Source organism: Bombina bombina, chromosome 1 (genome assembly GCF_027579735.1).
Source record: "Bombina bombina isolate aBomBom1 chromosome 1, aBomBom1.pri, whole genome shotgun sequence".
NCBI classification, from domain to species: Eukaryota; Metazoa; Chordata; class Amphibia; order Anura; family Bombinatoridae; genus Bombina; species Bombina bombina.
This window is the reverse complement of record NC_069499.1, coordinates 1505084111-1505109074: the sequence shown is the minus strand read 5'-3', so window position 1 is coordinate 1505109074 and position 24964 is coordinate 1505084111. Positions and strand designations below refer to the sequence as shown.

Sequence of the window (24964 nt, the reverse complement as noted above, 5' to 3'; positions counted from 1 at the left end):
TCTGTCAGAAGTTCCAGACGTTCAGGCTTTTTGCCAGGCTTTGGCCAGGATTAAGCCTGTGTTTAAAACTGTTGCTCCACCATGGAGCTTAAATTTAGTTCTTAACGTTTTACAGGGTGTTCCGTTTGAACCCCTTCATTCCATTGACATCAAGCTGTTATCTTGGAAAGTTCTGTTTTTAATGGCTATTTCCTCGGCTCGTAGAGTCTCTGAGTTATCAGCCTTACACTGTGATTCTCCGTATCTGATTTTTCATTCAGATAAGGTTGTTCTGCGTACTAAACCTGGGTTCTTACCTAAGGTTGTCACTAACAAGAATATCAATCAGGAGATTGTTGTGCCATCATTGTGTCCGAATCCTTCTTCAAAGAAGGAACGGCTTCTGCACAATCTAGATGTAGTCCGTGCCCTGAAATTTTATTTACAGGCAACTAAAGATTTTCGCCAAACTTCTTCCCTGTTTGTCGTTTATTCTGGACAGAGGAGAGGTCAAAAAGCTTCTGCTACCTCTCTCTCTTTTTGGCTTCGTAGCATAATGCGTTTAGCTTATGAGACTGCTGGACAGCAGCCTCCTGAAAGAATTACAGCTCATTCCACTAGAGCTGTGGCTTCCACTTGGGCCTTTAAGAATGAGGCCTCTGTTGAACAGATTTGCAAGGCTGCAACTTGGTCTTCTCTTCATACTTTTTCCAAATTTTACAAATTTGACACTTTTACTTCTTCGGAGGCTGTTTTTGGGAGAAAGGTACTTCAGGCAGTGGTTCCTTCCGTATAAAGATCCTGCCTGTCCCTCCCGTCATCCGTGTACTTTAGCTTTGGTATTGGTATCCCAGAAGTAATGATGACCCGTGGACTGACCACACTTAACAGGAGAAAACATAATTTATGCTTACCTGATAAATTCCTTTCTCCTGTAGTGTGGTCAGTCCACGGCCCGCCCTGTTTTTTATGGCAGGTCTAAATTTTTAAATTATACTCCAGTCACCACTGCACCCTATAGTTTCTCCTTTCTCGTTTGGTTCTTGGTCGAATGACTGGGTGTGACGTAGAGGGGAGGAGCTATATAGCAGCTCTGCTTGGGTGATCCTCTTGCACTTCCTGTTGGGGAGGAGTTAATATCCCAGAAGTAATGATGACCCGTGGACTGACCACACTACAGGAGAAAGGAATTTATCAGGTAAGCATAAATTATGTTTTTGGGTTGGGGATTATTTTTTCTGCGGATTATGGCCGTTTATTTTTATCCCTCCCTCTCTAGTGACTCTTGTGTGAGTTCCACATCTTGGGTATTGCTATCCCATACGTCACTAGCTCATGGACTCTTGCCAATTACATGAAAGTAAACATAATTTATGTAAGAAGTTACCTGATAAATTCATTTCTTTCATATTGGCAAGAGTCCATGAGGCCCACCCTTTATTTTATGGTGGTTATGATTTTTTTTATAAAGCAAAATTATTTCCAAATTCCTTTTTTGATGCTTTTTACTCCTTTCTTTATCACCCCACTACTTGACTATTCGTTAAACTGAATTGTGGGTGTGGTGAGGGGTGTATTTATAGGCATTTAGAGTTTTTGGGAAACTTTGCCCCTCCTGTTAGGATTGTAAATCCCATACGTCACTAGCTCATGGACTCTTGCCAATATGAAAGAAATGAATTTATCAGGTAAATTCTTACATAAATTATGTTTTTGTAGTTCTCACAACTGTAAATGTGTATCTGCTGAAATAAAATGCCCTTTCTTCACAGCAATAATGTTTTAACATAAATATACAAAGTAAACATGAAATCAAAACCTATAGGGCCCCATGTATTAAATGGCGTGTGGACAGCTTTTCAACTTGAGAAGTTGTCCGTCCACCTTTGCTGCATATGGGCAGCGGATCTGTTCGTCCTCTGGCCTGTGTGCATCATTACTTATCTGAGTGTGTAATGCCTAATGATTTCTCTTTGCCATCTCAGAGGTGGCATAGAGTGTAAGAAGCAGCGGTCTAATGACCTGCTTCTTACATTGCGGAAGCAGCCTCACATGTGTGGACCTTGTTATTTCTTAAGTTAATGGTTATTTCTTTCTTATGAAATGGAGAGTCCACAACATCATTCCAATTACTATTGGTATATCCAATTCCTGGCCAGCAGGAAGAGGAAAAGAGCACCCCAGTGTAATGAGTGTTATGTACACACAGTGTAATGAGTGTTATGTACACACAGTGTAATGAGTGTTATGTACACACAGTGTAATGAGTGTTATGTACACACAGTGTAATGCGTGTTATGTACACACAGTGTAATGCGTGTTATGTACACACAGTGTAATGCGTGTTATGTACACACAGTGTAATGAGTGTTATGTACACACAGTGTAATGAGTGTTATGTACACACAGTGTAATGAGTGTTATGTACACACAGTGTAATGAGTGTTATGTACACACAGTGTAATGAGTGTTATGTACACACAGTGTAATGAGTGTTATGTACACACAGTGTAATGAGTGTTATGTACACACAGTGTAATGCGTGTTATGTACACACAGTGTAATGCGTGTTATGTACACACAGTGTAATGCGTGTTATGTACACACAGTGTAATGCGTGTTATGTACACACAGTGTAATGCGTGTTATGTACACACAGTGTAATGCGTGTTATGTACACACAGTGTAATGCGTGTTATGTACACACAGTGTAATGCGTGTTATGTACACACAGTGTAATGCGTGTTATGTACACACAGTGTAATGAGTGTTATGTACACACTGTGTAATGAGTGTTATGTACACACTGTGTAATGAGTGTTATGTACACACAGTGTAATGAGTGTTATGTACACACAGTGTAATGCGTGTTATGTACACACAGTGTAATGCGTGTTATGTACACACAGTGTAATGCGTGTTATGTACACACAGTGTAATGCGTGTTATGTACACACAGTGTAATGCGTGTTATGTACACACAGTGTAATGCGTGTTATGTACACACAGTGTAATGCGTGTTATGTACACACAGTGTAATGCGTGTTATGTACACACAGTGTAATGCGTGTTATGTACACACAGTGTAATGCGTGTTATGTACACATGTCTGCACTTTTATTTTTCAGAAGTGTTAAGGTGATTAGACTGGGAGTTAAAATGTCTAGTGACTGGGAGTTAAAATGTCTATCCAGGTAAAGAGGGAGGCCTTCTTAAATTGCGTGAAGGACCTATCCTCCCTGGGAGTTATTGTACCAGTCCCTCTAAAGAATCAAGGTTTAGGATTCTATTCAAATCTATTTGGGCTTCCCAAAAAGGAGGGAATTTGTTGTCCCATCCTGGACCTAAAGTGTCTAAACAAGTTCCTCAGGGTTCCATCCTTCAAGATGGAAACTATTTGTTTCAATCTTTCATTGGTCCAGGAAGGTTATTTTATGACGACCATAGACCCGAAGGACACATATTTACATGTTCCCATTCACAGAGATCATTTCCAGTTTCTAAGGTTTGCCTTTTCTGGACATGCATTTCATTGCCCTTCCGTTTGGTTTTGCCGCAGCTTCCAGAATATTCACAAGGGTTCTGGGAGTCCTATTGTCAGTGATCAAATCCCAGGCAATTGCTGTGGCGCCTTATCCAGACGTCATCTTGGTTCAGACGCCCTCTTTTAAACAAGCAAAATCTCATACAGAGATGTTGTTGTTTTTTCTACGTTCCCATGGGTGGAAGGTGAATCTGGATAAGAGTTCTCTAGTTACATCTTCAAAGTGTGTTTCCTAGGGACAATCATAGATTCCTTGTCCATGAAGATTTTTCTGACGGAAATCAGAAAATACCAACTTCTTGCTTCCTGCATCTCCCTCCAATCTGCTTTTCGTCCATCAGTGGCTCAAGGCATGGAGGTGATTGGTCTAATGGTGGCTTCCATGGACATCATTCATTTTGCTTGGTTCCATCTGCGACCGCTGTGTCTTTGAATGCTCTGTCAATGGAACGGAGACCATTCAGATTTATCGCAGAGGATAAATCTGGACCCCCTAACAAGAGACTCTTGTGGTGGATTTCACAGATACATCTGTCTCGGGGTACTTGCTTCCTGAGATCTTCCTGGGTGATTGTGACTATGGACGCCAGTCTGCCAGGCTGAGGAGCCATTTGGGGATCTTTTAAGTCTTAGGGCCTGTGGTTTCGGAAAGAGTCTTTTCTTCGATGCCCAGTCAGTATGGCCTCACTTATTGTTAGTCCGGTTTATCAGATTCCAGTCGGACATCATCACCTCAGTGGTTTACATTAACACCGGGGAGGAACTCTAAGTTCCTTGGCCATGAAGGAGGTGACTCGTATTCTACAGTGGGCGGAAGCTCACAATTGCCTCCTGTCTGCCATCTACATTCCAGGAGTGGACAATTGGGAAGCGGATTTTCTGAGCAGACAGACATTTCTTCCCGGGAAGTGGACTCTCCTTCCGGAAATGTTTTCCAGGATAGCCCTCAGGTGGGGGGTTCCTGAGTTGGATCTGATGGCGTCTCCTCAAAACGCCAACCCTTCAAAGTATGGTTCTAGGGCTAGAGATCCTCAGCCCTGATGGATGCTCTGGCACTCCCTTGGGATTTTGGGCTAGCATACCTTTTTCCTCCATTTGCTCTCCTTCCACTAGTCATTGCTCGTATCAAGCAGGAGAGGACGCCTGTGATTCTAATAGCTCCTGCCTGGCTCGCAGGATCTGGTTTGCGGATCTGGTGGAGAGGTCATCTCTTGCACCTTGGAGGTTACCTGTCTAGACCCTTTTATGTGGAGGCAGTCATTGATTCTATGCTTCAGGCTCGTAATCCTATTACTCGTAGGATTTTCCATAAGATATGACGTAACTACCTTTTTTGGTGTGAAGCTATAGTTTTTTTTTTTTTTTGTTTTAGAATTTTTATTGAGGTAACAAAGACATACATAAATAACAACGTATACTTTCATGGCAACATACCTGTATACATACATTAATTCTTGCACAGTTACTATATAGGTATGTCTTAGAACAGTAAACACTATAGATTCCCAAACAATAGGAAATACATTGGGCCATGGGCGGTACCTCATTTTATATATTAATATGTTAAAATGGACACAACATTACAAAACAAATGCTAGTCATAAGACCTGGTTTTCGTATCCTATCTCTAAAGAAAATTTGCGTGACGTAGTACGTAATAAGGCAACAGAAATAGGAATATTGCATATACTATAGTATTGAGAAAACCCCTTTTCAAGAGAGGCAGGGCCACTCTTAAACCTTAGATGTTTTATATAGACAGTATTGTGCTAGCAGCTTATAAGGCCCTGCGTCTAACAATAACTATTACTCAAAGTTAGTGGCATACGTATACTTAGTAGACCCATTTTCAAGAGGATCGGGGCCCCTCCCGGACCGTAGGTATTTTATATAGATAATATTGTGGTAGCCTCTTATATGGCCCTACATCTAACAATAATTATCCCTCAAGGTAGCAAAATGTATATACTCTCACAGATATGTAGGGTCACTCTTAGGTTTCAAAGGGACCCAGTAACACTAATTGAGGCCTGGGTAAATACTAACCTCAGCAAGGTAACATTCAAATCTATAGTAACTGGCCCCGCATCCATTCTTGCTGAGCTTCTAGGGGTAATGAATTATTTTTATATACACAGCTTCATACAAAGGCGAATATAAGCACAATTACATATTTAAACAACCATATGGATTAGAGTCACCCATCCAAAGTAAAAGAAAAGGAAGAGACTATCTAAACAGTAGGGATAGTGTCCGTGGGTCTAAATAGCTCCAGTAGTGAACAATTTGTAAAGGTTTAACCATTGTATCTAACAAACATGGAGTAAAGAAATATGCACGTCAGAGCTTAACACACATGTAAAACATTTATACTATACATTCTTAAAATTAATATACAGAGTTGTCTGATTCAGTCACTAAGAAAGGTCCATAGTAAGTGCAGTACTATAATGCTTCAACATACTAACATAATAACCAGCGTCATGTAAGTTAAATGCTGTGTATGGGAAGATAAGCTTTCTGTAATGCTTTATATCAATTATCCCTTATTGGTTAGAGAGCTAGCTAGGTAAAATTTATCTGTGGGGTAATATCAATCACATATGCGACAATAGATCCTCCAGGCATATTGACAGAAATGTAGAATACTGCATCCCACACATACACATTATAGATTATTTACATTGTAGGCTAAATTTAACAGGCCTAAATAGTGTGTAAATATAAAACCTATAGCTATATGCCGGGTCTGGGCATGCAATCCTGCTCTTCTGAAATACCCTTCACCCCCTAACTTAAGCAAACAGTGCTGCCGAGTAGGCAATAATAAGCGCAAACTTTAAGGATGACCTGCAGGGTACATACAATGGCAGTACTAAAATGAATCAGTTAACAAATAAACTGCCCCCACACATCTACATATAGAGAGCCATCCATGTAGGAGAGATAAACGGCACAACAGCTTTAACCCAGCGTAATTGCTAAGCATAAACGATCTCTCAAGCTGGGTCATAAAGTTGCAAAGTCCTTGTCATAGTCAGGCACATATCTTATAATTTGAACATATAATAGGAGCATGCACAAGAAAACAGAGCCTAGATGTAAAAAGTGATATATCATGTGAGCAAACCGAAGTACAGATAAGCGCTCATGAAAGAAAAAAAACAAAACAGGCCAAACATGAGCTGGAAATGAGTACTTAGTGTCGGCAATATGCTTAGGTGTGTGTCCAACACTTAGCCCGACAACTAAGATGGCAGGCCTCCTCCACTAACCAACACCGTCCCTGAAGGATCTGCATAGTACCAGTCCCTTTGGGAAGGTAATCACAGTAAAGTGCGCATTCTCTCCAAAAACTCTGTGCTGCATTCGCCCAAGATGAACCGGACCGATCAGGAGATTGAACTGTAAAATAACCTGTGAGCCGTAAGTAACTCGGCGCTCCCCAGGTCTATGGTGCTTCAGCGTGGATCCATCTCTAGATAGGTAAATTCTGCTTGCCGTTTTCAGACCCAGCAATTTTTGTGAGGCTGTGGGGGACGCCAAATAGCTAGCTATCCCTGTTATAGGGGCAGAGGACCATCTAGCCTTATCGCCTAACTTATTTGCTCCACTCTCCTCATCACTCCCTTGAGGGCCGGCCGCTCCCCCCTGGGACACATCAGAAGGCACAGATCTCTCACATATACTCGACTAAGCCGTCCTGGTCTCTCCTCTCAGGCAGTTCAGATATACTCCATTGTATATCCATGCCCGCATCATCCGGCTCTGCAAAAATCTTTTCTTCATGAGATGATGCCGCTTCCCTGAGGTGGGCGGACTCCACGAGGAACAAAAGCCGGTATAATCTATCGCACATTTTTCTTTCAAAGGAGGTCATCATCTCTTGTAGGGACACATAGAAATCCCCCATGTTAAATATTGGTGTTAGGCAGAGGATGTCCATATTCTCTGTTAACCCAGTTTCCCGGGGGGTGCTGAGCTCTCTCTCCTTAGAGGCCACCAGTGAGTCTCAGCGGTCCAGTCTAGGAAGTCCTGTTGCGTTGCAAGCAAAATTCTTTCTTTATTTTTGATAAAGTTCCAGTCAGCAAAGTGTCCCCCCTATATTTTAAGATATAAGTTCCTGCTGGATGGCTTTTTAAACTCCAGATTACAGGTGGAATGCAATACTGGATTACAGAGCTCCTAGTTTAGCGGCCATCTTGGACCATAGCCCGGTCACGCCCCCAAGCTATAGGTTTTTCTTGAGTCGGGTGAGTATTCCCCGAATTTTTTCTTTTCTTCAGGATGGCCTGGAGAAAGGTTTGTCAGTCAGTATTCTGAAGGGTCAGATTTTTGCCCAAACGTCTGGCAGAATACCAGATGTTCTAGATTTTGTTTAGGCCCTTGTCAGAATCAGGCCTGTTTAAGCCTGTTGCTCCTCCTTGGGGGGGGGGGCCTTATCCTAGTTCTTAAAGTTTTGCAGCAGGCTTCGTTCGAGCCGATGCATGTTGTTGATATAACATTATCTTGGAAGGTTTTGTTTCTCCTTGCTATTTCTTCCGCTCGCAGAGTTTCTGTGCTTTCAGCTCTGCAGTGTGATTCCCTGTATCTTAATTTCATGCAGATAAGGTGGTTCTTTGTACTTGTCACGGATACCAGACAGCTAAGGCTACCCCCCACCCCCCTACAACCTCACCCCTGTTGTTTCTCAGTGGTTTAGGGCTCCTCGGAGCAACCACAATCTCTGGAAGCTTTTGTTTGCATGGTTTTGTGTTCCAAACCTGTTTAGAGAAGAGCTGGAAAACCCTCCTAGGCTGGCTGGGTTCCTGGAACTCCTGGTCGGCCATCTCACAACGGAAACCCGCCTAAATCCTCTCAGGCTGTCCTGGCTCCTGGAACTACCGGTCGGCCGCAGGACACCCGATAACTTTACCCCTGGTCGCTCCAGCAACCATGTGCACCAGAGCTCTGCTCTTTTGGGGATTAGTAGCCCGTAGGGAGGACAAGAGGTGGGGGAATTACCGGAGGGGAGCTGCTTTGGGAACCGGGGGTTTTGGACACCCCTACCCCCATAACTTCAACGGGATGTATCTCCCGTCCCCAATAACGAATCATGCTACTTTTTGGACTGTGGCATCTGGGGACTGAGAGCTTTCAAATGACACCCTGGTAGTGCCGCCGCTTCCCTGGGATCACCCCAAAACCGTCACCACTGTGTCCTGGGATTCTGTGGGACTATGGTTGCTATGGAGGCGCCAGTCAGTCTGGAGGTGCGGGAATGGCGGGAAAACTGTGGCATTGTCTCCCTGTTTTATCAAGATGTGTGTGTGTGTGTATAAAATGTGTGTTTGTCCCAATAAACTCGGTTCTATTTTCACCTGAATGCTAGTCTGTCTAGTTATTTTGGTGGGCTCCTGCTAGAGTCACTTTCCTGGGCTACATAGCAGCCTGTTCCAGGCAGAGGAAGGACACTGGCAGAGCTACCGAGTCTGGGTAGCTGGAGTCTGCTACAGGGTGGGACCCTGAGTACTGGTGCTGTCGGGCATCAGGGGTGGCTACAGGCTGTGGTCACTTGCCAGCTACATAGCTGCAGTCGGCAGGGAGGATGCAGGACCCGTTTGGCGGAGCTACCCAGTCGGGGTAGCCGCGGTATCCGTCACAGTACTAAATTGGGGTATCTCCCTAAGGTGGTGTCGGATCGAAACTTTAATTAGGTTAGTGTTGTTTCTTCTTTTTGTCCTAATCCTTCTTTTCCTAAGGAACGTCTTGTGCATAACTTAGATGTTGTGCGTATTTTTCTTTCTAGCTACTAAAGATTTTCGGCAATCTTCTGCCCTGTTTGTTGTTTTCTCTGGAAATCGTAAGGGTCAGAAGGCCAGTTCTACTTCTCTTTTCCTCTGGTTAAGAAGTATGATTTGTTTTGCTTATGAGACTGCTGGACAGCAGCCTCATGAGAGAATTACGGCTCATTCCTCTAGGGCTGTCTCCTCATCTTGGATTTTCAAAAATGAAGCTTCTGTGGAACAGATTTGCAAGGTGGCAACATGATTCTCTTTGCATTCCTTTCCAAATTCTACAAATGTGTTACTTTTGCCTCAGCTGAGGCCTCTTTTGGGAGAAAGGTTCTTCAAGCGGTGGTGCCTTCTGTTTAGGTCTTCCTGCTTTGTTCTCCCTCCCTGTTCATTCTGTGTACTCTGGCTTGGGTATTGGTTCCCAATAGTAATTGGAATGACGTAGTGGACTCTTCATGTCATTGGAAAGAAAACAAAATCTATGTTTACCTGATAAATTTTCTTTCTTTTCGAACCTTGAGAGTCCATGACCCCCGCCCTCTTTTTTTTAAATAATAATTCGGCAGTTTTTTTTGAGTAAACCGCAGGCACCTTTTTCACCCTTGTGTTAATTCTTTTTCTATTTTCCTTCGGCTGAATGACTGGGGATTATGGGTAAGGGAAGTTACACTTAACAGCATTGCTGGGGTGCTCTTTACCTCCTTCTGCTGGCCAGGAGTTGAATACCCCACTAGTAATTGGAATGACGTTGTGGACTCTCCATGTCCGGAAAGAAATAAATTTATCAGGTAAGCATCCATTCTGTTTTTTCTCCTTTCAGTAAAATACAGCTGAGAAGTTGAACAAATATGAATAATTAACTTATTAAACTGGAGATAGTTCACCTCCCACTAATGTCATAATTCCCTTTCTACATATTTCTAATTGTATATAACTAAATCAGTAATTCCATTTGAGCATAGAGGAAAATGTAGTTATGAAACATCTGACGTGCCCAGGTTCGCAATCACTGTCCGAGAGCATTGGCCACTTTTTTGTTTGTAATGATGCTTCTCTGGAACAGATTTAAAAGGCAGCTACTTGATCTTCCTTGTATACTTTTGCTAAAATCTATAATTTTGTGCATTTCATCTGGGGCAGCTTTTGGCATGAAAGTACTGTGGGCCGTTGTGTCTGACTAGTAAATTCTGCCTTCCTTTATTAGTCTTGCCCTATTTCTGGTGATCTTGTGGACGCCACTACATTGGTAGAGGAGCCCACATGTGATAATCTTGTGGACTCTCACCATCCATTTAAGGAAAACAAAATTTATGTTTACCTGATAAATTAAAGGGACAGTAAACACTGTGTAATAACAAGAAATGTCTGTTGTGTTGCTTTACATCTTTCCCAAGTCTTAATGTTTTTAAAACAAATTAACATCGTTTTTACTGCAATTATTTTTCTATAGCCAAACTCCAATTACCATTTGCATTATTTGGAGAAGCCAATCTGAGCTTTAGTCCACAGACAACAAGACTAGCCCCGGTTATAAAGTTAGTATAAAGTAAATTGTTTTGCGGTTATCAGTTAAAGCCAATTAACGACGGGTATGTAGCAGAGTTAATCTTGATAAATCAGCACGGGTAATTTCAAGTCCTGAGAAATTGCTCAATTTTCAGAACTAAATTACAGGAAAAGGGGAAAATAAATAAATAATGAAAAGATAAAGCAAAGTTGTTTCATTACACATAATTAAACATTATATGAAAAAATGTCAAGGTGTTTACTGTTGCTTCAATTTCTTTCAGTGAGAGGCTACTGGCCCCGTCCTTTGATTTAATACATGGTGGCACTTCTTTGTCCCGCTTTGTCATTTCCTGTATCTATCTCTCTACTTTGCCATATGTAAAACTGAGTGTCTGTGGTGTGGGAGGAGATAGTAGGGAAACTCAAAGCTCTGGAGTGTGGAGTCTCATCCTATTGGCCAGGCAATAAATAGCCCATATGCGATGATTTTGTGTACTCTCACAAAGTAAATGCACCTACGTGCAATTCAATTTTGACCCTTTAATCCCTTAAAAACAAAAAAACAAAAGGAGTGGTATGTTTAGGAAAGGGGAAGGCACCTTTTTAAAAGTTATCTGTTTTCTCCCTAACAAAGCAAGGAATAGTAGTATACCCACAAGTTCAGAATCTTCTGTGAAGAAATTATCATTAATTTTTTTTTTTTTATAAAGCGACATTGATTTTTCTTTGCATAAATGTTTTGTAGAAGATCCATTTATATATCCCATCTGGTAGTGTTTTTGCAACAATGTATAGTCCTGCTTGTTTTTTTAATAACATTGTGCTAATTTTCAGACTCTTAACCAAACCCCAAAGTATCAGATGTAAACTGAAGTCTTCAGATTCCTACTTTTTCTTGTTAGTGTAAAGGGCTTTTCATATGCAGGGGAGAGGGGGCTGGTGTCAGCTTTTCCTTCCCCTTTCAATGAATGTTCCAGCCTAACCTCATCAACAGTGCTAAACAGAGAGCTTCTAAGTACGTTTTTATAAGGTTTTATACTGGATTTTTAAACCAGTATCTGTTCATATTCTTCTTTCATATAACATGGAGTTATATGAAAATTGGTGTATAATGTCCCTTTTAAATGCTTCATACTGTTGCACTTTGGAGATGTAATATATCTTCTTATTTTCCACATCCTCTAAAAAGTTTCATTCAGTTTTTCCACTGCTTAATAAATCCATTCAGCCCTTACATATTCTTTATAGAACACTAATTCCCTACCTGAATACTTTACTTTATTGTAGGTGTAAATAGATTTAAGCATGTAGCACTTTTGAAAAGATAAACATGGCAAGACTACTGCCATCAAGGTGTTAATTGCAAAACTAAATATTTTATGTACTGGTATTAGTACTTATCAAGCTTTGGTCAACTTAGTTTTCTACAGAAAGCATTTTGAGTTATTTCGGTTATTGCAAACTGTGAAGTTTTTTTTGGTAAAGTGTTTTGTGCATGCAATTTGTTAGATAATTTTCCTATGATTTCTTCCAGCCGGCCAGAATGCTTCATCGGGTTGCGTTGCTGTACGATGCTCACAGACCTCATTTCAGTATTGTTGCAATATCAGCTGGAGATGGCAACTCTCAATTATCACAGGAAGTTGCAGAAAGCTGCCAGGAATGGGTGGGGGAGAAGATTACCCAGAATGGGCTTGACCATTGCATTTACAAAGTAGTTATAGCATTTAATACGGAGATCTTTGGAACGTTCCGACAAACCGTAGTTTTTGATTTTGGAACAGAACCGGTGCTAATGCAGAGAATTATGGTAGATGCTGCTTCTACTGAAGGTAAGGTATGAGGACAATAAACACACACGCACACACACAAACGTATATTTGTTTTGTGAGAAATTAGTTGACATATAGAAATGAATAGGTTACTTTATTTCTCTCACATTTTTGTAGAACCATATTAGTTCTAGTCAGTAGATGACAACTTGAGTAAATAGAAACTTAGAAGGTAAACGCATAAAAAAACTATTAGACACATACTTCTAATAGGGTTTCAAGAGAACTTTCACAGGTTTGTTTTTTCTAATACCAATCTTCACAAAAGCTAAACACTCAGTGAGAAAGTCATATAGTGTACTTTGTTCCAGTAGTGGTGTTTTAAGGGTACCCTGCCGCAAAAACGTCTTTTCAATTTAAAAATGTAGCCTACAGTAGCTCTGGTACTGCTCAGCATGACTGCCTTGCTGACTCAGCAATTTGTGCCTGTGCATGAGTCCTCTTAAGCTGGTTTCTTAGGTTTGCGCAGCTTTCATCTGAGTCTTGACGAGTGCACATGCCTTCATCAATTGCATGAGTGGTTCCTTCTTTGTATGGCCAAACTGGTCTATTAATAAAAAAATAATAATGCTGTATTGATTGTGCATGGCCAAATGGGTGGCAAGCTAATGTGTATTAAAAGTTGTAATATTAAACACACTTTGTAGTGGGTTACTCCTGAAGCAGCAATATTCGGGTAAATATTATTCAACTTTCTTGAAAATAACATTTACTTCAGCCATGTATTTATCATTTTAAAAGTTCTTAGGAACGTGTTTTCCAATGGATATGAATAGAGCTATTAATCATTCCCTGTAAAAGGGGGGGGGGGGGGAGAATGTTATCTTGCATTTTAAAAACATAAAATAGTGCTATGCAGCCTAGAATATTTTTTCTTTAATTTATTAGCATACTAGATCTTAGTGTAGTGACGTACAGTGATGTGTACTGATGTTAAACTTTGAATTGCTTTAATGAGTCTACTGTAGCCATTTTTGATACATTGGAGAAGGGACGGGTGTTTGGAAGGCTAAAATAAATAGGCCGCAATTATTCAGTTCTAATCGAGGTGAAAACATTTTGCGGATGCTTTTAGTAAAAGGCAAATTCAAAAGATGCTATGTAAACGACTGATTAAATGTGGAATTTGAAGACTCTTCGTGTGACACCATAGCTGTGTGGTCCTGGGTAGAAGTGATGATTACAAAGACCTTTCCAACAATCGAAAACCATGGTGTGTGTGTGTTGTATAGTGGAGGAAGTAATTAGGAACAAAGTTCTTGAGATGTTGAACTACAGGAGGGAATTGTAGACAGACGGTTTATGACTGCTGAAAAAGTAGGGTATGATGTCTTTCGGAGAGAGACATTGCCAACTTTGAGATGGCACTGAAATGGCAATTTATTTCAAAAAGAAAGAAAGGGAGATGTGTAAATAGAGTATACAAATGGGTCAAGACTGTTCTTTGAGGAACTCCCAGAGAGGGTGTTGTATGATCAGAGCATGGTCCACTGCTAAACAGATGAATGGTTATGATTTGGGTACCAAAAGAGTAAAGATTTTGTAAGAGGTTGGTGTCCAATGTTGTAAAGATGCCTAGGTCTGTTTCTTTCATGTAAGTGGCAAGAGTCCATGAGCTAGTGACATATGGGATATACATTCCTACCAGGAGGGGGCAAAGTTTCCCAAACCTCCAAAATGCCTATAAATACACCTCCCACCTCACATATACCTTAGTTTTAAAAACTTTGCCTCTCATGGCTGTGGTGAAGTAAGTTGTGCTTGATTTTCTTCGGTGATAGGCCCAGTTCCTCTCAAAGTACAGTGTTTGTCTGAGGGATGCGAAGGGAGTATTGCCTGATGACGCCATGTTTTTACCTATAGGAAATCTATTTTAAGGCTCTCTGTAATCAGTCGCAGGGATTCATCTGCTGCCTCCCTTTACAAATCGACATTATACTCCTCTACCATTGCCTCTGCTGATATGTTTCAGTACTGGTTTGGCTGTCTGTTATATGTGAATGGGTGTCTTCTGGTAAGTATATTTCCTTCTTAATATGAGGAGAGTACACAGCTTCATTCATTACTTGTGGGAATACAAGACACCCCAGCCAAAGACTTGAATACCTCCCCCACTTCACTCATATCGCAGTCATTCTTTACCTTTCGTCACAAGAGTTTGGCAGAGAAGTGTCAGAAGATACGGAGTAGTTCTTATGGAGAGTAGTACCCTTTGGAATGGAGTTTTAAGTAGTCTTGTCAGCCTCTCAGTGAGAGCATTGACGAATGTTAGGGTCTGGAGATGCAGGGAGAGTCTTTCTGCAAACCCATCCAGACTCGTATTAACAGCTCCTAAGCAATCAGCGTTGACGAGTTTCATTGCTTGCTTCTATCACTCAAGTCTATCAGGGCCATTTATCAAAGGGCTTGCGGACCTGATCCGACACTGCGGATCAGGTCCGCAAGACCTCGCTAAATGCGGAGAGCAATATGCTCTCCGCATTTACCATTGCACCAGCAGCTCACAAGAGCTGCTGGTGCAACGCCACCCCCTGCTGACTCGCGGCCAATCGGCCGCCAGCAGGGAGCTGTCAATCAACCCGATCATATTCGATTGGGTTGATTTCCGGCGATTCTTCAGGCTGCTTTCAGCAGGCAGACAGGGTTATGGAGCAGCAGTCTTTAGACCGCTGCTTCATAAGTAGTGTTTCTGGCGAGTCTGAAGACTCACCAGAAACACGGCCCTTCAAGCTCCGTACGGAGCTTGATAAATGGGCCTGCATGTCAGGAGTGATGCTACAAGACTGTCAAACTTGAGAGGCTGTGTGTCTGTTCCACGGCAGAGATTCTGGTAAGATTGTTTCATTTTTTTATACACATATAAAAACGCAAGAAGACAGGGTCACAGTGTGACTCTTTATCTGTATGGAACCAAGGGTTATTATCTCCGGACGGGGATTATTGAACAGGGGGGATTTATCGCATAATTTACTTTATTATATTTTATGCTGCAACATGTGTGAGATGAGGCTCAGGCAGATGTTGGAACGTACAGGTTTTACTTTAGTTTTTGGTTAGCTGCGGCGTGCTGCATGACGCACCACGTGACAGGGTGTGGTCACGCTGATTTCCTCTTTTCCTGACCGTGCAGTTTACCGGAGACAAATCGGTTTCTCTGTGGGGCCTAGGTCATAGGAGGTGGTGAGTGCCCCAGCTATTGGGGATATAAAGGTGCCATTTATTTTTTCCATAGTTCATCTTCCAGCGCAAGCTATGGAGGACTCTGATACGTTGGAGGGTACTCCCTCTTTACCTAAATCTAATACCTGTCTATATTGTGAGGAGGCTTTGGTATATCCGCCTGCTCATTTATGTTTCACACATCCCGTGAGGTGCGTTCCCTGCTGTCAACTCCTATTACACATGCAGCCTACCATTGCACTGCTAATCCTCCTTCTGGAGCAGCCCTCTTACCACCAGACTTTACTGAACAGCTACAAACGGCAGTGTCTGTGGCCTTCAGTGCTTTACTCGCCCTGCTAAGCGTAAGGTCAAATATTGCTATCCTTCCCAGGGGTCATCTAACTTATTGGATTTATCTGATACAAGATTATCCGATGATGAAGACACCTCTCATACTTCAGAGGATGCTCTTTCTGGGTTGGAATCTGTTGCCTCTAAGCCTCCAGCTGCGGAGGAACCAGACTTTAGATTTAGGATTGAACACTTACGCTTTCTGTTAAAGGAAGTTTTGGCTACTTTAGAAGTTCCAGAACCAAAATTACCTGAGGATCCTTGTATTCCTAAACTAGGGAAAAAAAAATCTGTTAAATATGATTCTGTTACATAGAACTAAATGAAGAATAATACTGCATATTGATATTTATTATTGTTTTAAGTAGGGATGCACCAAAATTTTGGTCGCAGAAACATTTGGGCCGAAAATGGCATTATTTTTTGCCTGTTTTTTTTTTTCTTAGTAAAATTATTGTGTAGCATATTGTTTTAAGATATTTTTGTCCAATTTTAATGCATTACTTTCTATAAAAGTGTGGGCTTTTTTTATTGGCTCCAATTATGCAAAAAATTTAATAATAATTATTTGAAAATTATTTGAAAAAATACATTTTCTGTATCGGTTTTGGTTTTCGGCCAAGTGCATCCCGGATTTTCGGATTCGGTTTCGGTCCAGAATTTCCATTTCGGTGCATCACTAAGATAAGGTCTTCGAGGACAGGGTTGTACCACAAACTTTCCCTGTTCCAGTAAAGATGGCAAATATTATTAAGAATGAATGGAAAAGACTTGGTTCTTCCTTTTCCCCTTCTTCCTTAAATTATTGCCGGGTCCGGACTCTCAATTTAGAGTTGTGGGGTTCCGTCCCTAATATGAATGGCGCTATCTCCACGCTGGCTAAACACACTACTATCCCGCTTGAGGATAGTTCCTTGTTTAAAGAGCCCATGGATAGGAAGCTAGAAACTGTTGAGAAAGCTGTTTCAGCACACGGATATTTATTTCAACCGGCAGTGTCGGTTGCTGTAGTGGCTGGAGCCGCTACCTATTGGTGCGACTCTCTATCTGAGTTGATCAAGGTGGAAGGTCCCCTTGACATGATCCAGGAAAGAATTAAGGCCTTTAAGGGTGGCTAATTCTTTTATTTGTGATGCAAATATGCAGATTATTCGCCTGAATGCAAAGGCATCAGGTTTTTCAGTACTAGCACGTATGGCACTCTGGCTGAAGTCTTGGTCTGCAGATATGACTTCAAAATCTAGACTTCTTTCCCTGCCATTTAAGGGGAAGATTCTTTTTGGTCCAGGCCTGGACTCAATCATATCCACGGTCACTGGAGGCAAGGGTGACTTTTAATCGCAGGATAAGAAGAAACAACCTAAAGTACAAGGTCCTACTTTTCGTCCCTTTTGTTCTGATAAATCCCAAAGGCAGCAGCCCTCCGCGAAGCCTGATCAGCCCAAGGGAAATTGGAGACCGACTCAGTCTTGGAATACATCCAAGCAGAACAAGAAGCCAGCAGGGTCAAAGTCGGCATGATGGGGCGGCCCCCGATCCGTCCCTGGATTGTGTGGGAGGCAGACTCTCTTTTTGGAGGCTTGTCTGTGGGACGTGAAAGACCCTTCGGTCCTGGAGGTCATTGCTCAGGGGTACAGGATAGGTTTCAGGTCTCATCCACCCAGATTCCTCATCAAACCTGTCTTCAAGGCCAGAAAAACGAGAGGCTTTTCTAGGGTGCATGAGGGATCTCTCCTCCCTGTGAGTAATTGTACCGGTACCTCTAGCAGAAAGAGTTCTGGGATACTGCTCAAACCTTTTTTTGGTCCCAAAGAAGGAGGGAACTTTTCGCCCGATTCTGGACCAAAGGTGCTTAAACAAGTTCCTGTCGGTCCCATCGTTCAAGATGGAGGCGATAATGTCCATTCTTCCCTTAGTTCGGGAAGGACAGTTCATGACTACGATAGATTTGAAGGATGCTTACCTTCACGTTCCAATCCACAAGGAACACTTCAAGTTCCTGAGATTCACGTTCCTGAACCAGCACTTCCAGTTTGTTGCACTTCCATTTGGTCTAGCTACCGCCCAAAGAGTCTTTACAAAGTTTCTGGGGGCTCTGCTTGCAGTGGCAAGAACCAGAGGGATAGCAGTGGGGCCATACTTAGACGACATCCTGGTTCAGGCACCATCCTGTCGGCTGGCAGAGGACCATTCAAAAGCTTTTCTATTTCTTCTTCGATCTCATGGATGGAAGATTTACTTAGAAAGAGTTCTCTTGTTCCCAGTACCAGGGTGGCATTTCTGGGTACAATAATAGACTCAATATCCATGAGGATGTTTCTTACAGACCAGAGCTGTTACAAGCTCACTTCCAATTGTCTTGCCCTGCAGACCTTAAGGCCCTCTGTGACCCGGTGTATGGAGGTAATTGGGCTCATGGTGTCCAGTATAGACGACATTCCTTTTGCCAGATTGCATCTCAGGCCTCTTCAGCTGTGCATGCTGAGTCAGTGGAACGGCGACCACTCGGATCTGTCACAACAAATTTCTCTGGACAACCGGTCGAGAATCGCTCTCTTGGTGGCTCTCTCCAGATCACCTGTCCCAAGGGACATCCTCCTTGAGACCATCCTGGGAGATTGTGATTGTGATGAATAGCTGTTTGGGGTGCCAGGAAGGCACAGGGCCTGTGAACTCGAGAGGAATCTCTCCTCCCGAACAACATTTTAGAACTTCGAGCGATTTTCAATGCTCTGAAAGATTGGCCTCTTCTGGGTTCTTCCCAGTTTATCAGATTCCAATCAGACAACATAACCTTGGTGGCTTACATCAACCATCAGGGGGGAACGAGGAGCTCCCTAGCAATGAGGGAAGTATCTCCGGATTCTGCAATGGGCAGAGGCCCAAAACTGTTCGCTGTCAGCGATCCACATTCACAGTGTGGACAACTGGGAAGCAGATTTCTGCAGCAGACAATCCTTTCATCCGGGGGAATGGTCTCTCCATCCCGAAGTGTGCAGAGATTTGCAACAGATGGGGGACGCCGGAAATAGATCTCATGGCATCCCGACTCTATCAAGCTACCCAGATACGGGTTGCAGTCCAGGGATACTCAGGCTGAGCTAATAGATGCATTAGCAGTGCCTTGGAGGTTCAGTCTAGTTTACATTTTTCTACAGTTACTACTTCCCCCTCGTGTAGTGGCCCGCATCAAGCAGGAGCAAGCTTTGGCAATACTAATTGCTCCATCGTGGCCGCGAAGGATGTGGTTCGCGGACTTGGTGGGGATGTCTTCATCTCCTCCATGGAGGTTACCTTGTCGCAGAGATCTGCTGGAACAGGGTTGCTTTGTTCATCAAAATCTAGATTCTCTGAGGCTGACTGTGTGGAGATTGAGTGCTTAGTCCTAGCCAAGAGAGGTTTTTCTGAGAGAGTGATTGATACTCTCATTCAAGCTCGAAAGCCGGTCACTCGTCGCATCTATCATAAGGTGTGGAGGACCTACTTATTCTGGTGTGAAAAGCATGGATTCCCCTGGCATAAGGTCAAGGTTTCCAGGATTCTTTCCTTTCTCTAGGATGGTATGGAGAAGGGCCTTTCTGCTAGTTCCCTAAAGGTACATATTTCGGCTCTATCTGTGTTTTTGCACAAGAGGCTCCCTGAGTTTCCTGATGTGCAGGTTTTTGTTCAGGCTCTGTCTAGAATCAGGCCTGTGTTGAGACCTACCACTCCTCCTTGGAGTTTAAATCTAGTTCTTAAGGTTTTGCAGAGGGCTCCATTTGAGCCTATGCATTCGGTTGACATTAAAGGGACAGTAAACCTTAAAAATAATGTTATATAATTCTGCACATAGTGCAGAATTATATAACATTATTTAGGTGCTATAGCGATAAAAGCATTTTTTACCGTTTAATTTGCTAAAATACGGCGCTTTTACAGACCCGCTCTCTGCTGAGCGGGTCTTATTTTTAGTCAGCGCATCGGGCCAGCTGTATAGCCTGTCACAGGAGCGAGCTGCACATAGTCTTATGGTGCGGTCGGGCCGGGCTGTGACTATACAGCTGGCCCGATGCGCTGACTAAAAATAAGACCCGCTCAGCAGAGAGCGGGTCTGTAAAAGCGCCGTATTTTAGCAAATTAAACGGTAAAAAAATGCTTTTATGGCTATAGCACCTAAAGTTATATAATTCTGCACTATGTGCAGAATTATATAACATTATTTTTAAGGTTTACTGTCCCTTTAAATTACTGTCTTGGAAGGTTCTTTTTCTACTGGCTATTGCTTCGGCACGCAGAGTCTCTGAGATGGCGGCCTTGCAATGTGAGTCTCCTTACCTAGTTTTTCATTCTGATAAGGCTGTTCTTCGTACTGAGTTGGGTTTTCTTCCTAAGGTCGTTTCTGATCCTAACATTAATCAGGAGATTGTGGTTCCTTCCTTGTGTCCAAATCCTCCTCCTTCAAAGGAACGGTTACTTCATAATTTGGATGTAATTCTGGCTTTGAAATTCTATCTTCAAGCTACTAAGGATTTTAGACAGACTTCTTCCTTGTTTGTTGTCTATTCTGGGAAGCATAGAGGGCAGAAGGCCTCTTCTACTTCCTTATCTTTTTGGTTGAGTATTATTCGCTTAGCATACGAGACAGCGGGACATAAGCCTCCTCAGAGTTTTTTTTCTCTCTGCATTTGCATCTTTTTTGGCGACAAAATTTGTTATATTAAGTCTCTCCCTCTTTTGCTGTTTGCTCTCATTTTTGATTCATAGAGGGCTAGGTTGCTTGTTTTTTATCTTTTGTCTACAAGAATTTTATCATAAGCATTTTTTCCCCATTCCTGAAACTGATTTCTTTCATGTAATTAGCAAGAGTCCATGAGCTAGTGACGTATGGGATATACATTCCTACCAGGAGGGGCAAAGTTTCCCAAACCTCAAAATGCCTATAAATACACCCCTCACCACACCCACAATTCAGTTTTACAAACTTTGCCTCCGATGGAGGTGGTGAAGTAAGTTTGTGCTAGATTCTACGTTGATATGCGCTCCGCAGCAAGTTGGAGCCCGGTTTTCCTCTCAGCGTGCAGTGAATGTCAGAGGGATGTGAGGAGAGTATTGCCTATTTGAATGCAGTGATCTCCTTCTACGGGGTCTATTTCATAGGTTCTCTGTTATCGGTCGTAGAGATTCATCTCTTACCTCCCTTTTCAGATCGACGATATACTCTTATATATACCATTACCTCTGCTGATTCTCGTTTCAGTACTGGTTTGGCTTTCTACAAACATGTAGATGAGTGTCCTGGGGTAAGTAAATCTTATTTTCTGTGACACTCGAAGCTATGGTTGGGCACTTTCTTTATAAAGTTCTAAATATATGTATTCAAACATTTATTTGCCTTGACTCAGAATGTTCAACTTTCCTTATTTTTCAGACAGTCAGTTTCATATTTGGGATAATGCATTTGAATTAATCATTTTTTCTTACCTTCAAAATTTGACTCTTTTTTCCCTGTGGGCTGTTAGGCTCGCGGGGGCTGAAAATGCTTAATTTTATTGCGTCATTCTTGGCGCTGACTTTTTTGGCGCAAAAAATTCTTTTCCGTTTCCGGTGTCATACGTGTCGCCGGAAGTTGCGTCATTTTTTGACGTTATTTTGCGCCAAAAATGTCGGCGTTCCGGATGTGGCGTCATTTTTGGCGCCAAAAACATTTAGGCGCCAAATAATGTGGGCGTCTTATTTGGCGCTAAAAAATTAGGGCGTCGCTTTTGTCTCCACATTATTTAAGTCTTATTTTTTCATTGCTTCTGGTTGCTAGAAGCTTGTTCTTTGGCATTTTTTCCCATTCCTGAAACTGTCATTTAAGGAATTTGATCAATTTTGCTTTATATGTTGTTTTTTCTCTTACATATTGCAAGATGTCTCACGTTGCATCTGAGTCAGAAGATACTACAGGAAAATCGCTGTCTAGTGCTGGAGCTACCAAGCTAAGTGTATCTGCTATATTTTTTGGTATCTGTTTCTCCAGCTGTTGTTTGTATTGCATGTCATGACAAACTTATTATTGCAGATAAAATTTCCTTTAGTACTGTTACATTACCTGTTGCTGTTCCGTCAACATCTAATTTTCAGAGTGTTCCTGATAAACATAAGAGATTTTATTTTTTAAATCCATTAAGAAGGCTATGTCTGTTATTTCTCCTTCTAGTTTACATAAAAGTCTTTTAAAACTTCTCTTTTTTCAGATGAATTTTTTAAATGAACATCATCATTCTGATACTGATAATGGTTCTTCTGGTTCAGAGGTTTCAGAGGTTGATGCTGATAAATCTTTGTATTTGTTCAAGATGGAATTTATTCGTTCTTTATTTAAAGAAGTATTAATTGCATTAGAAATAGAGGATTCTGGTCCTCTTGATACTAAATATAAACGTTTGAATAAGGTTTTTAAATCTCCTGTAGTTATTCCAGAGGTGTTTAATCTCCCTGATGCTATTTCTGAAGTAATTTCCAGGGAATGGAATAATTTGGGTAATTCTTTTACTCCTTCTAAACGTTTAAGCAATTATATCCTGTGCCATCTGACAGATTAGAGTTTTTTTGGGGACAAAATCCCTAAGGTTATGGGGCTGTCTCTACTCCTGCTAAATGTGCTACTATTCCTACGGCAGATAGTACTTCATTTAAGGATCCTTTAGATAGGAAAATTGAATCCTTTCTAAGAAAAGCTTACTTATGTTCAGGTAATCTTCTTAGACCTGCTATATTTTTAGCGGATGTTGCTGCAGCCTCAACTTTTTGTTTAGAAGCTTTAGCGCAACAAGTAACAGATCATAATTTTATAGCATTATTATTATTCTATAACATGCTAATAATTTTATTGGTGATACCATCTTTGATATCATTAGAGTTGATGTCAGGTATATGTCTCTAGCTATTTTAGCTAGAAAAGCTTTATGGATTAAACTTGGAATGCTGATATGTCTTCTAAGTCACCTTTGCTTTCCCTTTCTTTCCAGGGTAATAAATTATTATCTCAACTGTTTCTGGAAGGAAGGGAACTTTTTTACCAAAGGATAAAAAATCTAAGGTAAATTTAGGTCTAATAATCATTTTCGTTCCTTTCCTCATGATAAGGAACAAAAGCCTGATCCTTCATCCTCAGGAAAGGTATCAGTTTGGAAACTATTTCCAGTTTGGAGTATATCCAAGCCTTATAGAAAACCTATAGCCAGCTCCTAAGTACCCATGAAGGTGCGGACCTTATTCCAGCTCAGCTGGTATGGGGCAGATTATGTTTTCTTCAAAAACGTTTTTTGGATCAATTCCGTTCTCAATCTCTGGTTTCAGAACATTGTTTCAGAAAGGTACAGAATTGGCTTCAGTTAAGGCCTCCTGCTAAGAGATTTCTTTCATGTAATTAACAAGAGTCCATGAGCTAGTGACGTATGGGATATACATTCCTACCAGGAGGGGCAAAGTTTCCCAAACCTTAAAATGCCTATAAATACACCCCTCACCACACCCACAAATCAGTTTTTACAAACTTTGCCTCCAAGGGAGGTGGTGAAGTAAGTTTGTGCTAGATTCTACGTTGATATGCGCTCCGCAGCAAGTTGGAGCCCGGTTTTCCTCTCAGCGTGCAGTGAATGTCAGAGGGATGTGAAGAGAGTATTGCCTATTGAATGCAGTGATCTCCTTCTACGGGGTCTATTTCATAAGGTTCTCTGTTATCGGTCGTAGAGATTCATCTCTTACCTCCCTTTTCAGATCGACGATATACTCTTATATTTACCATTTCCTCTACTGATTCTCGTTTCAGTACTGGTTTGGCTTTCTACAAACATGTAGATGAGTGTCCTGGGGTAAGTAAGTCTTATTTTCTGTGACACTCTAAGCTATGGTTGGGCACTTTATTTATAAAGTTCTAAATATATGTATTCAAACATTTATTTGCCTTGACTCAGAATGTTCAACTTTCCTTATTTCCAGACAGTCAGTTTCATATTTGGGATTATGCATTGAATTATCATATTTTTTCTTACCTCAAAAATTTGACTTTTTTCCCTGTGGGCTGTTAGGCTCGCGGGGGCTGAAAATGCTTCATTTTATTGCGTCATTCTTGGCGCGGACTTTTTTGGCGCAAAAATTCTTTTCCGTTTCCGGCGTCATACGTGTCGCCGGAAGTTGCGTCATTTTTTGACGTTATTTTGCGTCAAAGATGTCGGCGTTCCGGATGTGGCGTCATTTTTGGCGCCAAAAGCATTTAGGCGCCAAATAATGTGGGCGTCTTTTTTGGCGCTAAAAAATATGGGCGTCATTTTTGTCTCCACATTATTTAAGTCTCATTATTTATTGCTTCTGGTTGCTAGAAGCTTGTTCACTGGCATTTTTTTCCCATTCCTGAAACTGTCATTTAAGGAATTTGATCAATTTTGCTTTATATGTTGTTTTTTTCTTTTACATATTGCAAGATGTTCCACGTTGCAACTGAGTCAGAAGATACTACAGGAAAATCACTGCACAGTGCTGGAGCTACCAAGCTAAGTCTGCTATAAACTTTTGGTATCTGTTTTCTCCAGCTGTTATTTGTATTGCATGTCATGTCAAACTTATTAATGCAGATAAAATTTCCTTTAGTACTGTTACATTACCTGTTGCTGTCCGTCAACATCTAATTTTCAGAGTGTTCCTGATAACATAAGAGATTTTATTTTTTAAATCCATTAAGAAGGCTATGTCTGTTATTTCTCCTTCTAGTATACATAAAAGTCTTTTAAAACTTCTCTTTTTTTCAGATGAATTTTTAAATGAACATCATCATTCTGATACTGATAATG

The 24964-nt window shown here is 41.5% G+C and overlaps 1 protein-coding gene across 2 annotated transcripts in view; it reads left to right on the top strand.

Annotated features, from left to right (window-relative positions):
* Nucleotides 1-24964, top strand: part of HELZ (helicase with zinc finger) — an 842947-nt gene that overhangs the window by 216905 nt on the left and 601078 nt on the right. For both annotated transcript variants that reach the window (XM_053707899.1, XM_053707909.1), the window contains exon 10: nucleotides 12341-12638. In XM_053707899.1, the coding sequence (XP_053563874.1) occupies nucleotides 12341-12638 (298 nt within the window). The remainder of the gene's footprint in view (nucleotides 1-12340; nucleotides 12639-24964) is intronic.